Below are 15,534 nucleotides of genomic sequence, written 5' to 3' on the forward strand. Positions count from 1 at the left end.
ATCCTGCTGGGAAACCGGGATAATGCTTTGCTGGCTGCTGGGGGCTGCTCCCTGCTGGCCATAACATAGTTTTCACCTTCTAGGGAGGATACCAAGGCACAACTGAGCTACAAAACTACAGGAATAGTTCTTCCAATTGAATGGTTCGGTGTTTTTTTTTTTGTTTTTTGTTTTTTTTTTTGGTCTCGGAAATTTGAGTGTGACTATAGTTGTTACTTTACTCCAACATAATGTGTGTGGGTTTGTGTAGTGGTGCAGGTGGTTGCACCTATTCTTTGTCCCGAGAAGAACTCAGACAACCAGCTCTGGTGGTCAGCAACCCAAGTTTGGCATGTAACTTCAGTCATGGTGAGAACCCATGATTCCCTTGTTTTGTTCTTTTGCATGTTTTCCCCTGATTGGTTAATATTTTGTCGTCTTGTTTTATGTATGAAGTTACGTATAGTCATTTTCCTTCTTTAATATGTAGTAGTTCTAGAGAGTTCTTTGTTCCTCGACGCTCCATTGGATCCTTCCCTGAGTCCCTCCTATGTGTTGTTCCCATTGGTTCCCTTTCTGTCAATCCCACCTGCTTGTCCCTATCCCGTTGGCTGAGATCCCTTTCCCCGCCTATCTTGTACTCAGTATAAGATTCCTGGACCCTCCCCCCAATGGGCCTCTTCGTCCCTGTCTTTTTACGGGAGTAAGCCTGCGTGGAACACAGACGGAGAGTCCCCTCTCTTTACTTCTTCGCCTTCGCCTGCGTGCCTGCTGAACAGTGACAGGAAGATCCAGCCCCTTTTGGTGAGGAGCTCTCCCCCTTTTTCATTGTGTGCTGGGCACTGAGTGCCGCCTTCCAGAGGGGTTCCAGCGTTGGCCTCCGGGCTTCTTTGTGTCGGCACACGAGGGGTAAAACCCCTTCTGCCAGCTCCCAGTGGCTGGAAACCCTTCCAGGTTTGCTGCTGGTTTATTTACGGTTTATGCAAATCGCCAAATATTCAAAGAGCAACGCTTAAGTTTTATAAAGTGCCAAGGCTCAGTTCCAGTTTATTGCAGGTTTTTTAGCCACTTTAACAATTGGTTTTTCAAAGGGACCTGAAAGGCCTGAATTCAGCAATCCCATTAAAACTCCAGGTTTTCAATTGGCTTACAGCAGCTTTGGAGAGCTCATCCAGAAATGCATTTCAAAAGCTGGTCGGGATGAAAAGAGCAGTGTTTTTTGTGCCCAGAGTTGAAGTCAGCATGCAAAGAAATCTTATAATCCACAGCCTTTATTTGGTCTTTATTCTTGTTCATTTGTCAGTTTTTCAATGTGACATTTTCCAGGGCGTGACTAAGGTGACAGGCAGAGGTAGGTGCTCTGGAATTCCTCCTGGAGTTAAGCGTGACCCCCTAACAGGCGGTGATGTTTCTGTCTCAAACCCAAACGCACAAACTCTGGTGATTTGCAAGTTGTCACACTAATAGCACTGCTGCAGCCCCTGTCCTTGCACATGTCCCTGCTCCACCTCTGCTGCCTTGAAGATCTCATGCACCATGTGGCATTTAAAGCTCATATCTGTTCAAATTCAGAGGTGAATAGCTCCAGAGGCGTGAGGAAATGCTCTCTGCTCCAAAAGGTGTGGGGTGTGTGACAGCTCTGCACTGGTCACTGCCAGCCTGCCTCAGGAACTAATCTCATTGTCTTCTGCATAACATGGACTTTGGCGCAGCACAGTCATTACCAGCTGTCTCCTGGCAGTTCCTGGTGTAACACCCTGTGGAGTGTGTGCCATCTGCTGCTTGAGCAGAGATTTGATAACCTGGGAAGGGGAGCCAGGGTATAGGCAAGGTCTGAGACGTTCTTAATGTGAGGTGTGAGGATCTGCAGGGCAGGTGCTTGAAGGGGGACTTGGCATAGCAGGGTGGTTTTACTGAAGGCCCTGAAATCTGTGCTCTCTGGTCCTGCTCCATTCCATTTGCCATTCCTCTCTTTTGATCCTAAACAGCTCGGAATTAATTTTCAGGTGGATTCAGTTGGACTGTGGATATGGGCTCATGGGACTGTTCTGCAAGGGGTCCAGTTTTCCCTCCTTTGTGCATGGGTATAAGGACAGGGAGCACAGAAGGTCCCCTCTGTCTCTTTTTGTCTGTTTGTTTTGGTTTTGTGGGTTTTTTTTAGTTTGGTTTGGATTTTTTTTTTGTCTCTCCCTCCAGTTGGTAAAAGAATTATTTTCTGCTTCTCTCCCCACCTTCCCTGTTGAGGTGTGGACACTGGAGAAGGGGCAGGTGATTCCTTGGCTTTTAGCTGTTCTTTAAAGGCATTTGAATGTCTTTCTTCTTTTTGTTAAGACTTTTGAAAGCCTATTCATGCAAAAAATATGTTGAGCTATAACCTGTTGTTAAGACTGCCCTGGCCTTTGTCTGTTGTTTGCTGTTCTATAATTGCTTGGCTTTGACAACTCAGGATCAAATTTTTCATGCTTCGTGGGAGTCTCAGATGAATTTTTCTGGACACTTTCACCAATTCCACTTTTACGAAAGAAGACCAAGGGAAAATGGCTTTGATCATCTTTTAAAAAGCTTATTGAAACTAACAAAAAAAGCGTCTTTTCAATTGTGTCTATTTTTCTCCATGCTCAAAATGGGGAGTAAGGAGAGGTGTCTTTTAACGTACCCTTGGAAGCATGCATGCGTGTTTGTGCCTTCTCCAGAAAATGTTTTTTCTGAAGTGATTAGGTGAACGCATCCTTAATTTTGAGGTACCCACATTTTGAGTTTCAGCTTTGCAGATAAGGTGTGTGCCTAGGCTAGAGCAGATAAATGCTTTGATTTGCCTGTAACTTGTAGATCTGTGGTAAACAATTCAAGTTGACCTATTAATACATCAGAAAAGTTACCCTGAAGACAGGACATTTTGGTATTTTTTTAACGAGGATGTTGTGCATTCTCACCTCTGCTTTAAGGGTGGAAGGGAAGGCAAATCTTTTTTTCCTTCTCTGAATGCAGATGAGGCACCTCTGTGAACCTAAACAATTAGCACTGAAGGCCTAAAACTCTTACTTTCTATGAACTTGACCTGCATGTCATGAAGGAGAGGTGTGCTGAGGTGTGCTCAGACAGAGCAGCTTGTGTGTGATGGTGGGAAACAAGAGGTATGGGACACTTGCTAAAGCAAGAGATCAACAGCTGGGTGATCTCAGTCTCTATTTCTGACTACCATTATTTTGTGAATCCTAACCTCAGTTCTGAAGAGAAGCTTGTACCAACTCTTGGGTACCAATTCCTCAAGTTGTGGGGTCATGGGGTGCTGGTACAGCACAAAGAATTTGTTGCTTCTGCCTGAAGTTGACATACAATTAAATAAGAAGATAATGAAATACATATATAATTAGATTTTATGGTATCTGACTGAATTTGATCACTAAAACCTTGGTGAATTATTTTATCCCCTATTGTTGTTAAGTGAAAGGAATAATGGTGCAAATGAACACCTAAAATCTCTGTGGGGCAATTTTTCTGGCCCTCTGTGGAAAAAACAAGGTGAAACCTACATAGACTTGGACCTTGGATTGTCTATGAGAGCATTAATTTATCCACTCTGCTTTAGTTTGAATAGAGATACAAAATGCCTGCTGACACAAAGAACCATTACTTTTGATTTCTGATGTGCCAAAAATTCAAGCCAATGCTGTGGAAATGCAGAGGTTTGTGTGAGTGTGTGCACAAGCACACAACTTCTCATAATCAGTGTCTTTGTAACATCTGATTCACTTTTATGTTAATTTTTTTCTTTAGACAGAATGCAGCGTGTTGTAAAGTCCGTCATTCAAGACATACTGAATGCTACCAGCTACTTCTTTTAATGAAAGATGAATTTTGAAATAGATTTGTTGCTCCTCTATTTTTCAATTAGTAAGAAAAAACCACCAAGCAATTATTTTTACTAACCTTTCAGTTTATTTCATTTAACCCCAAATTCCAATTTTTTTCCTAGTTATTTGATATGAAAGTTTGTCTGTCACGTATGTTCATAGGTCCATGCTTTTTCTAGAGGTGGTCTTTGCCCTGCAGTATTTCAGTATTTCAGCACCTTTTTTTTTTGCATTGACCATCGTGGTGGTGTTAATCATCATCATGTTTGTAAGTAGTCCATTAAAAAAAAAAAAATCTTAAAAAATTTAGTGTGGGGAAGAGTGTTTCTGAGGAGCTGAGAGGGAGTTTAAATTAATCTGTGGTTTACATTAGAAAACTAGAAGTAGGTGGGTACTAAGTAAGTTTAATTTTGTGATCGTTGTGTTGAAGCAGTTGCTAAAAAAATTTGTACATTGCATAAATAAATTTTATTCCTCAGTGAACTTTATTCAAAGATTATACTTAGATATCACACTGAACCTTAACTCTTGCGCATTTTTGAAGCACATTTTGAGGCATCCTATTTAAAGGATGCAATAGCTCTCACTACCAGAGAACACAAAAAGGTGGCAAACTTTCAAAATTGAAGGTTTTAATAGTATTTTCCTCTTCACAGTAGTGGAATAACTATTATTTCAAATATTAATATTACCCAGATTTAATTTGCATCGGTAGATGAACAGTAAAGAACCTTGCATGGCAAAGGGATATTTATAACCTGTACCAGTTACCCTGACCTAACATACACTGGTATCAGGGCACGCTTCTCACATTCTGTGCTTACTGATGTGACCAAAATGTGTCCAAGGATTTTTATTTTATGGCTTCCACTATGCCATTTTTTAAATAATATTTTTGTTTCTTCAGCTTTACTCAAAATTGCTAATATTGGTGAAAACTGTGGAACTATTAGTTCAGAGTATCCTTTCATAGAACTAAAAGCTATCTCTGTTTTGAAGGAAGCTGTACAGATATTGAGCAGCTTCTGTGTTTCAGCTGTAAGTGTAATATAAGCACACAAATCAGCTCTATCCCTCTGTCCAAAGCAAAGCTGTAAATTGTGTGTATGCATTTGTATATTAAAAAAATGAGTGTTGCAAGCTTTTGCCCTTTTCCCCATGGATTTCCTACATTTAAAAGATGATTTTTGATTATAGAAAAATACTGATCTTGCAGAAGTTGCCTTCTGAGAGCTGGCAGTGAGAGCAAAGCATGCTACCACAACTTCTTCTAGATTAGTAGTCTTTTTTTTTTTTTTTTTAGCATGTAATTTAATGTAAGAACATGGAAATTCTCTCTGGATTTTTGACGTGTGTAAATCCAAGCTCACACTAAAATGGCATCTTGCCTCCCTTTTCTATGACAAATAATTTTGTGTCAGCATATAACTCCTTTATCACTCTGGTATCTTCCACTACAAAGGGGATATTTTTGAAACAAACACAACCCCGTGTGATAATCTGGTGGTTTATATAATTTTTAACCATTGACCAAACACTGAAAATTAAATAAGCAATCTTTAGCTAAGAATGATTATTTAAAGCGAAGCTATTAATAAAATCCTCTGACAGGTGGAGGCACTTAGTAATATCAATTAGTTCTCTCTTTAGATATGAAGTATTCATTTTATAAATTTATTTATTCTCTATATAAAGTTTGTTGCCTCTTGAAAAATGGCTTGCTATTGGGAATACATCTTGCTATTCATTTAGAAGAATATTCTGTAGGTGATATGGACAGGATTTCAACAGTTTGAGGGGAAAAAGAACAAGTGGTTATGTTTTGCAAACATGAAGATGAGGCTGAGTGTTGGATTAAGAAAGAGATTAAGAGATGGCTTTGTGGATATCTTCTGTTCAGGTACTGTGTTTGCTGTGTGGAGATGAGAAGTTATCATAGGCTTTGGTAGAAATGTGTGTTTTTTCTCTAATTCCTTATTTCTTAGTTATCTTTCTCTGTTAAAGAGAATTAGCATTGTTAATCTCTGTTAAATCCTTTGGGGACTCAGAGATAATTTGTTTCTGGCTGGCATAGAACAGTCACGAAAGGGCAGGAGTTGGACTTAATTGTAAGGACTTAATTCATCATGCAGGTTGCTCGGCTGAAGGTCTGCATTAAAATTGTAAAAGCAGAGTAAATACCAATAGCTGTGAATCATATCAGCATGGGAATATTAAGAAAATCAAGTATGTTTTGGGGTGTTTTTCCCCCCAGACATTTTTAAAAGTCACCATGTTCTCTGAAATAGAGAAGGGAGATCTGATTTCATGTTCCTTTTGCTCCCATGTTTGGGGTGCAAAGAGGGAGGCAAACACCTGCGTGCTCTCTGCAAAGGAGCAGTCAGGTAGTTCACCAGATATTTTAAACAGCTCCAACAGGCCTGGAATTGGAAAGCTGGTGTTTTTTCAGTCTAATAAAACCTCTCTCCTGTGGAAAACGTAGATATTTAGTCAGTCTGAGAAAATCCAAAGGGAAGTTCTGGAAAAATTCCATGTATATTTTATAAAACTAGTGTCAAATAAAAGTAATTGAAATATGCGGGTATTACTTTGATCTGCTTCTAATAAATGCTAAGTGGCAGAGAAAATAGTGGTGGTTTTTTCCTTTACTAGAGTTTTGTGGCAGGGGATATACTGGGTTTTTCAGTACTTTCGTATTTCCCTTGACGATACAGTAATACACCACCCAAATTCACTTCTAGTTAAATATAAACAGGTTAGACTATGCCTAATCTCTGAAAACACTGTGCTGTTACTGACTTTCTTTCAGACATGCCAACCTTTTATTTAATATGTTGTATATTTTTGTTCAACCTGTAGATTTTACTGGACAGCAGGAAAAATGTGGTGTCCGCCAGTGCATGTGACTTTGCACCATGTGGGTGAGTCAAGTGAGTAGTTGGAGGGAGCTTGGAAAAGGGAATTATAGCCAGTTCCAAATTGGGGGGAAAACAATATCTGAAAAGAGGAGAAAACAACAGAGAATTAATAAGGTAAAAACAGAAAAGAGAAAATTTTCTGTGTCTGTTTGTTCATCTAAGGAGTTTTGTGAAGATGCACTCAGCTGAATTACATTTTGCAGGGTAATATGTTTCATATAGATGCCTGGCTTCAGGATTTTCTTGTGGTTTATGATGGGTTGTGTTACAGGAGGGATTGTAAAAGTGGCCATTTTGCTTTCTTCTTTTTTTTTTTAAATTTTCAGTTTGTTATTTATCATTCTTCACTTGGTCTGTTGAAGTCCAAACCTGCAAATACATTTCATAGCGTAGTGGTGGGATTGTGGCACCATTATCAGCATAAACCTTGAGACCATAACAAACTCAGAGATGCTGTTTAGAAATCATGTCCCTATGCTTGCTTCCCCTTTGCTTCTGAAAATACTCATTCATACTGATCTGAGGGTGAATGGGGAGGGGGATTCTCTTGGAATTCTTCCTTAGCAGCGTTATGTGGATGAGGAGTTCCTTTTATTCCCGTATCTGCACAGCCTTGGTCCAGGTATGCGGTTAGGAAAAGTCAGTATTTTCCTGTGTATAACCCTTTTAGAACACGTAATCTGCACAGAATCCTCTGTGTTGCTGACTTGTTATTCAGCATCACACATGGATAATTAGTACTCTTGTGAAAGAAACACAAGAGTTTGACAGTGACTTACAAAGGATGTTATTTGTGTTAAGTCTTAAGTTACGGCAAGCGTTGGCTTATGTTTTCCTCGGAATTACTCCTTTATTTCTTCTCATCCTCTGCAATATCCTGATAAATGGTGTAAAAGGGGTAGGGAGTGGTGGTCAGTTGTGCTCCCTTTCCTTCCCCTGCCAGGGGAGGCTGCAAAGGCAGGCAGCAGAATTTCACTCTGGTGAAATCCTTGCCCATGTAGGAAGGAGTGCACAGAGAAAAATCATATTTAAAGTCCCTGGGTTTTGTGTGTTGTGCTCTGTACTCTGGGAGTCCCCTGACTTAAAGCATCTCTTGCAAGGATGTCCTGCTAGAAACCTTATTAAAAGCCCAACTACTGAGATGCTGTGCGGTCCCGAGATGGTCATGGTCTGGAAGGTGAAGGAAAGGGGCATTGCCTGGAAGCATCCATTCCTTAAGGGGCAGCTTCAGGCACTGAGGAACAAGCTGGGGAGTGCTTGACTGCTCTGGAAGGGGAAAAAACTCCCTCTCCAAAAGGGAATTCCCGGTAAGTAATGTGGCTGCTGCACGTCACAGATGAAATGTCAGAGTTCCTGGGTGGCTGTGTGTCATGCTGATGCTTCCTGGCTGCCCTGGGGCAGCTGAAAATTGCCCCACTGTGCCTCTCTCTCCCTGATGTGGTGGCCTTCCTCCTGCACCACCACCATGGCAGGGCAGCTTCAAGTATGGCACAAAGCAGGAGTCACTCATGATTGAGCCATGCTGAGAATCAGGCTCCTTACCCATAGCTACTGCTGCTCTCCCTGTGTGAGAAGAAAGAGGGGTTTCAAAGGTCTAAATGCTGTTGAGTTAAACTTAGGATTTCATTTCCCTGGAGTGAGTCTATGTAAAGAACAGAAGGGCTCCCCCTCTTCTGTTTTCCCCCTCCCGTGTACGTATTTGAGTTGTGCTTTTTTTTTTGTTTTAACACCTGGAAAATGGCATGGTGTTGTATTTAAATATCTACTCCTTCAGGTCAGAACACTTGCTGATGAAGAGACGCTTTCAGCCTTATGTTAAATGTGTATGAGGTCAGACTCAAGTGCAGCACTGGGATTTAAAAGGAAATTTCAAAGCCCTCTTTTTCCTGCATCTTACTATGGTGTCTGTGTGGCTGGGCTCTTCAAAGGGATTTAGCAGAGCAGTGATGTCGTGAAAGAGCTGTAGACACAGTTCCAAGGAGAAGCATTAAAATATTTGCCTTGGGGAGAAATGAAAACATCTGCATGTTTTCAAAGAGCAAGTAATTCTTCTACACCCACGCAAATTGTATATAACAATTGCTCCATCACTATCATTTGAGTTGTGTTTTTCTCTATGAAGTGCTCTTTTTTCATCTTTTACCTGAACAATATTTTAAGAGAGGTGCATATACAAATGATATAATTTTACTTCTCACCTTTAAAAGAGTCAGAAAGCCCTCTCTCCCTAACCCCCATTCTCATTTGTATTTGAAAGGAGAGAATGATCTCTCAGCTGTCAACTTGCATGGAGACTGAATCAGCTCAGATCTTGGACAGTGGCTTCTGAATTCTGAACACGGGACTCACATGGTCCTTTGCCTGTGGACACACTCCAGAAAGTGCAAGTGGAGTATCTGAGTTCTTATTTCAGCCTAGTGAGAGTTCTTATTTCAGCCTAGTGAGAGATTTCAGACTTCTCCCCCTGGCACAGGAATATATTTAAAAGCTGTACAGTTTTATAAGTGAAGCTCTGATCAAAATGTCATGGATAGGTCTGGCTGCTATCCCCAGGCTGTCCTCTGATTTCATATTTTCTTGGGCAAGCTACTTAACACATGGTTTCCTCACCCAGAATGTTCAAGCAATACTTTTGGGGATAACAATGAGATCTTTAGATGACAGGAGACACTGAAGGGCAAAAATCATGCCTCTACCATGATGATTATTCTTCTCCTGAGAAGGTGCACTTTTCAGTTTTAACACTGCTTGGTGATGATTAATTGAGTTGTGAGGATTAAATTTTCAGCAAGAGTTATGAGATACTTTCCTAAAGAATAATGCATTTTAAATGTTACGTGAGATTTAAGAATTAAAATTTTATCTCATATTTCAAGGAATTTTAAATGACCTTCAGACTGAGCCAGCCAGTGGTTTGAATATGCTAATGAAATCACTTTGCTGGCAAGATGTTTTGTTTGGTAATGAAACACAAAACTGCTGACCGTGTTGAGCTGCTGCTGTTTGTCTGTCTAAGACAGTAATATTCATCCATGCAGTGTGTGCAGGCAAAGTTCAGAGATGAATATAGATGACCAGGATTTTCTGGGAGCTCATGTAATAGTGTCCTGTAGGTTTTGATCTTTGTAACCAGCTGATGACCTTTATTTTGCACTGATAATGAAAGAAAGTGGCATTACTCTATCACTTAGCTCCACAAATACAGAAATAATTGAGTTCTCATCACTAATCATTTTAGCAAATTAGAAAGTGTCACTTAGCCCACATCTTGTACTTTCACTGAGTAATGTTTCTGACGTATTGTGAGAATGTTTACTGCTTAATTCACTGCTCAGTGAAGATATCAAAGTCTGACTCCAATACTTTGAATGAATTTTAGTCTTTCTGGGGTTGTTTTGTGTTTGAGTTTTTTACTTTTTTTTACTTGGTCGTTGCTGTCATTTTCATTAGACTGAACCCAGAGGAATATAAATAAAGTTCCAGGCTGAAGTATGAACATTATAGCCATCTTGGTAAAAAAGAGCAAAATGTATCTGCACATGTTGTGATCTAAAGTATTAAAGTTGTTTAAAAAAATTAAAATCCAGATCTCAGAAGATTCAGCTGAATTTAGAAAAATCCACAGATTTCTTTTTTATCTAGTGCCTTTACTACTGTAAATCTTATTAAGTAACATTGTATAAATTATCATAAATCTGGATTATTTCCAAAAGAATGGATGTCCAAAGTTGTAGTTTGTCTGGAAAGTTTTTCTTCCACAGTTTATTCTGTTTGTACATTTTACCTCATACAATTCTCACAGTGCAGCAGATCAAAATATTTGGATATTTATTCAAAAATAACCTCAAGTAGTAAAAAAAAAAAATTAATTTATGAAAGCTCATGAAAGATGCCCAGAGCACGAGGAGAGAATTTTGATAGTTATTGAAATTCTGAATGAATTTTTATCAAAGGCTGAAGCTTTCTGTTTAAATTCATTAATTTGATTTTATGCCAAAATTGTTGAAACTAAAGATTTTGCTTTTAGTTTTGGAACAATTTTAGAGCTGAAAAGTGTTCATCAGTTCTGCTGGTCAGATATCCAAATATAATAGGGAATATATCATCCAGTTTCTCTTTTCTGTGGCACATAATGAGGGAGGAGTGGGGAGTAGGGGCAGGAGGCTCAGAGCAGAAGGGAAGGAGATGAGCACATCATAGGGTGATTGTTATTCCAGAGGGAGAAGAAGGGGGGGGGAAAAAAGAGCATCCTCATTATTCAGTACATTTCCTGTGAATTTTACGACATCCTTGTCCCAAGCTTCCAATAAAATTGAACAATGGGCAAAAGTATTAATCATTCTCACAGAACCTTATTTCAGTTCTTGCTTATTAGGTGCTCCTCACACTTCCCTGGAGAGGCTTGGGCACGTGAGGCACACACTCTCCTCTGCCTGTGAATCATGGAAAGGTGCTGGCAGCTTTTAGGAAGTGCCTGGGCTAGGACATTTTCTTGGGTATTCCTTCTAATTAAGTTAATTGTTAAGAGCTGGAGATGGGGTCACATATGTGGCATGGAGATGCTCATGAGAATTGTCTTGCTGGAGCAGAAAATTTTCTATGACCCACCAAGGGCTGGACCAACACCGAGATCATGCAGTTCTTTCCCCCAGGAAAATGCAGAAGGTGCAAGTTTTTCAAAGGTGGCAGCGGCTGTAATGTCAAAGGCATCTTGATGTGGTAAACAGTCAAGGAATAATGTTTTGAGCCTTTAAATGTACTCTGAATATTTCAGAATTTTTGACCTCTACACGGAAATTTCTGAAATCCTTTCAAAAGATGGTGAGGCTGGTACTCAATGCCCTCTCAGGAAACGGAAAAGAAATTTTGCTTTTGAGGACATGCAAAGTGAAAGATACTTTCAAGAATGATTTGGGGGGTTGTTCACTGTCATTTTTTCATTGAATTGCTTGATTGTGTAAGCCCAGTTTCTAAGAAAAAGTTGTGTTCGGTAGATTTTTGCGCTGTGGGCAGGGGACTAGCAGTACTAGTTTGTACTGCTGGTTAGATTCTGGCTTTTCTGACAGAAACTTTTCTTGCCAACTTTAGTAGTAAAAGAACAAATTCATGGCAGATCTGAAGCGATAGATGATGTGTTCTTAGGTGATGTGTAATGTTGATGAATTTCAGTATTAATGTGGTAGACACTCAAATGGCCGATCCAAGGCATTTTCTAGGGCCAGGTTTGTGATCTCAGCAATGTGGCTTAGCAGCTTTATTCTGGCAAACTGTCTCCCTTAAGTCCTATTCATTTCCTGTACTTTTTGCCCTGCTGTGCTTACACTCACTCAATTTTTCTCTTCCTTCCTTCTTTATATTGTTTCAGGGTGTGTCTAATGGGGCATTTCTGCAGCATTCAGACATGGAAATGGTCAATTCCCTTTATTTCAAATTTTTTTTTTAACTTAGTTTTTAAATAAACATGACTTGTTGATTCACTGAATTTGAGGAGAAAGTGTTCTACTAATGAGAGTATAAACTGAGAAGCAGGGGATGCATGTTTTGCTCCATTTTGGGTTATGTTAAAGTGCACACGCACAGTACCATTTACACTGCATTCTGTGTACAGGAATATTTACCAAAGCTTTGTGAAAGCAATGTTTGTCTTGTAACATGAAAGGGAAAACTGGGAAAGAATTCATGATTTGACTACTGCAGCAGTAGCCCATGTTTGCCCGATAAAACCTTCTTCGGGTTACAGATCCCCTTTTTGAAATGTCATAAGAACAACGGAAAGAAGTCATTTGGAGAAGAATAAAAGCACTGCCTGAAAAGTTAGGTTACTAGAAATAGCATTGTGTGGATTTAAATTTGTAACTGGGTATATAAAATTCTTTCTCTCTGTGGAAAAGTTCTGATTTTCCAAAGGAAAACGTGGCAGGGCGTAAAAGACTTTTGCTACTGAAATGGTTGTTATGTGGCCCTGAACAAACTGAAAAATGAGTCAATTGTAACGCAGGTAGTTTTAAACCCGGCCTTTAATAAATGTGAAATCATTGTTAGTGTTAATATTTTGTAAATGCTTCAAAGATGTTAAGTGCAAGTTGGTTTTTTTTCCACATGCTTGTCTAAGCACATTCCCGGTATAGGTCCCTTGTATGGTCCCAGTCATAACTGTTTGCAGTTACGATTCTACCCAGTTTTTCACTGGAATAAGGCTGGAAAGAGCTTGGATCACTTCCATGAAGTGTCAAGGTCTCCACCAGTACATTTGTAATGCGAATCATTTTGAGGAGCACCAGTCTGACTGGGAGCATGAAGAAAAGCAGTGGAATTTTATCTGTTATTTCAGGTTGTAGCTCTTATGGATAAGTTTAGCCATATTTTATGATGCTCCCTGCATGGGGAGCTCTGCCCAGGCTCAGGTTGTTGTTTGAGAGCCGTGGGAACACCACCTTTCCCTGCAGATAACAGATCATGTCTGTGCTGCACGTTCAGGGGGCTGTTTTCTGCAGAGGTGATCTAAAGTTAAGGACAGGTGGCTCAGGGAAACAAGTAATCTTATGTTCTTTTTGGTCTTTATCAAGTAGTCCCACTCAGTCTAAATCAGGCTTTAAGGCTTTTGTTTGCTCTAATGCAATTACACGTTTTTTACTCAGACTCCATTGAGCCGGACTTTGGCAGCAAGACCGAATAAGCTTTCTATAGGTTTTTAAAAGCAAATTGCATTGTGTTGCTCCCTGGGAAAGTGTCTTCCTTTAAAATGTTTTAATCCGCCCTCCCTCCCCATCAGTTGTGAATGAAACTGCCCATGGCTTACATTGACAGTTTGTGAGTCAATTTGTGTCTTACCTAAGAAGGAAGATGTTTTTTTTCTCCTGTGCACAGTGTAATGCACTTAGAGATGTCTTTTTCACTTAAAGTGTAGGAAGTAGACCATAGATCTATGACATCCCTCTGCCTTGTGAGGATTTCATAACATGGACTTACTCATTTCAGTTCAAGGACTTTCTGGATAGGAAAAACAAGGGGAAGAATTGTGTAAATGTACAGAAATGTGCAGATCTTTAAAGCGGTTTTACAGCTTTTACCCAGCCCAGTGAAAACTAACCATGAAACTATGGAGTTAAAACCTGGGAATTTCAGTATTCTGAATAAAAATGAAATGCAGTAGATGAATATTGACACATGAGTATGTTGTACAAAAGTGTATGGGGTGACAAGATGAGAATTGCAGTAGTGTTGGAAAAAAAGAAAGAGTTGAAGATCCCTCTCTCCATGTGCAGTGAAGGCAAAAATGAAGCTCACTTCCCAAAGAACCACAGGTTCTCTGAGATGCATTATTGGTATATATAAATGTATATATGTGTGTGCATGTATATAGATACGCACACACACATACACTCCTCTCCAAAGTGTAAATGTGTGAGTGACTGTTTCAGTGGGATGTGTTTCAGTGGGATTTATTTCAGCTGCAGGTCTATCATAACGATTAGGCTTGTAGAGACTTCCATCTCCATAAGCTCTTTATTTGAACAAGCCTCATAGTTTTCAATTTATCTACCAAAGGGCTTGGAGACCAGGGAAAAGGAATGAATGAATGAATGAATGATGCTGCCAAGACTTAGGCTGTGCCAGATTTTCTTTGTAATTTTGTGGTTCTTGGCAAAGGTGAGGCTGGAAATCCATGTTGCTGATCAGCATGGAATCATCTCTTGGGAAGAGAAATGCTGTGCTCCCATGGAGGAAAATGATGGAGCTTTCCCTGCCTGTCTCATTTTCAGACCTGAGATCTTACTATGGGATGCTATTTCTGAGCTGAGAAAACTGCATGAAGGGATCTTTTTGCCACTAAAACAGACAGCTTAATGCTGTCTTAAAAACCCACAATGGGTTTTTGATGGCTTTCTTCATTATTTTGGGATTCAACCAGAAAAGATTTAGGGGGAGAATAATCAGTCTACTAACATGGAGTAAGGATTGAAGTCAACTTAAGGAAAAACATTAAGGTAAGCTCAGAATTATCCCATAATGAACAGTGTAAAAAAGGGCTCAGTCATTAAAATCTAAATTTTCCCCCATCTTCCTTACAGAAGTTATAGCCCCCAGTTTAACTGAGGATTCAGCAGGAGGCAGATGGGCTTCACGGTGACATTTACCATCCCAGTGGAGAATGGGACCTGGGTTTCAGGGCGGAAAACTCCCACTGAACTTTTGAGGGCACTTGTAAGTGTGGAGAAGGAATGATTTCCTTCAGTCAGTGTCCCAAAATTCCTGCCAGAAGCCTTCAGCTGAACTGTGTGCTGTGAGGCAGAGTCTTAAAAGTGACTAAGAAATTACAATATACGGAACCACAGGGTAGCTTTGTGTCAGGCAATCTGCAGCCTTAGCATGGTATCCACAGAGGGTTGTAACGAAGCTTTATGAGAGGTGCTACTCATGTTAGAAATGAGCTCAGATGAATGTGAAATGTTTCCAATACCTAGTATTGGTAAAAGTCTTAAGTTTCCAGGATCCTCAAAAATTATGCCAGAAAACTTTATTTTAAACTGAATGCAACTAAAGAAATGTGGTCATAATCAAAATGAAAAATAGTGAAGCTATTAGAAGAAGTAGGCGATGTAGCACAGACACACAAAATCAGAAATTTTTTTATTCAGCACTGTAAAACAGAACAATAAATAGACAGGGCATGAAAAAACTCATTTGAGGTGATGTCTGGCATGGTGTCACAGAACAGCTTTATACTGCACTGTGAAGGAAAGCTTAGTGCCTTGTGATTGGTGACTGAATTTACTTTCCCA

The 15,534-nt window shown here is 39.8% G+C and overlaps 1 protein-coding gene across 3 annotated transcripts in view; it reads left to right on the forward strand.

The window, feature by feature from the left end:
- The first annotated feature begins 666 nt into the window (after positions 1–666).
- Positions 667–15,534, forward strand: part of POU1F1 (POU class 1 homeobox 1) — a 101,661-nt gene continuing 86,793 nt past the window's right edge. Inside the window, exons 1-2 of one of the 3 annotated variants that reach the window (XR_005602491.1) lie at positions 5,534–5,733; positions 6,693–6,763. Coding sequence is in view for 1 of the 3 variants with exons in the window: in XM_020584663.2 (XP_020440252.1) it covers positions 5,651–5,733; positions 6,693–6,754 (145 nt within the window). In the remaining 2 variants the exon portion in view is untranslated. Of the gene's footprint in view, positions 784–5,533; positions 5,734–6,692; positions 6,764–15,534 lie in introns of those variants that run through there. The other 2 variants (XM_020584663.2, XM_019285943.3) reach the window with 2 other exon arrangements.

Source organism: Corvus cornix, chromosome 1 (genome assembly GCF_000738735.6).
Source record: "Corvus cornix cornix isolate S_Up_H32 chromosome 1, ASM73873v5, whole genome shotgun sequence".
In the NCBI taxonomy this organism is placed as follows: domain Eukaryota; kingdom Metazoa; phylum Chordata; class Aves; order Passeriformes; family Corvidae; genus Corvus; species Corvus cornix.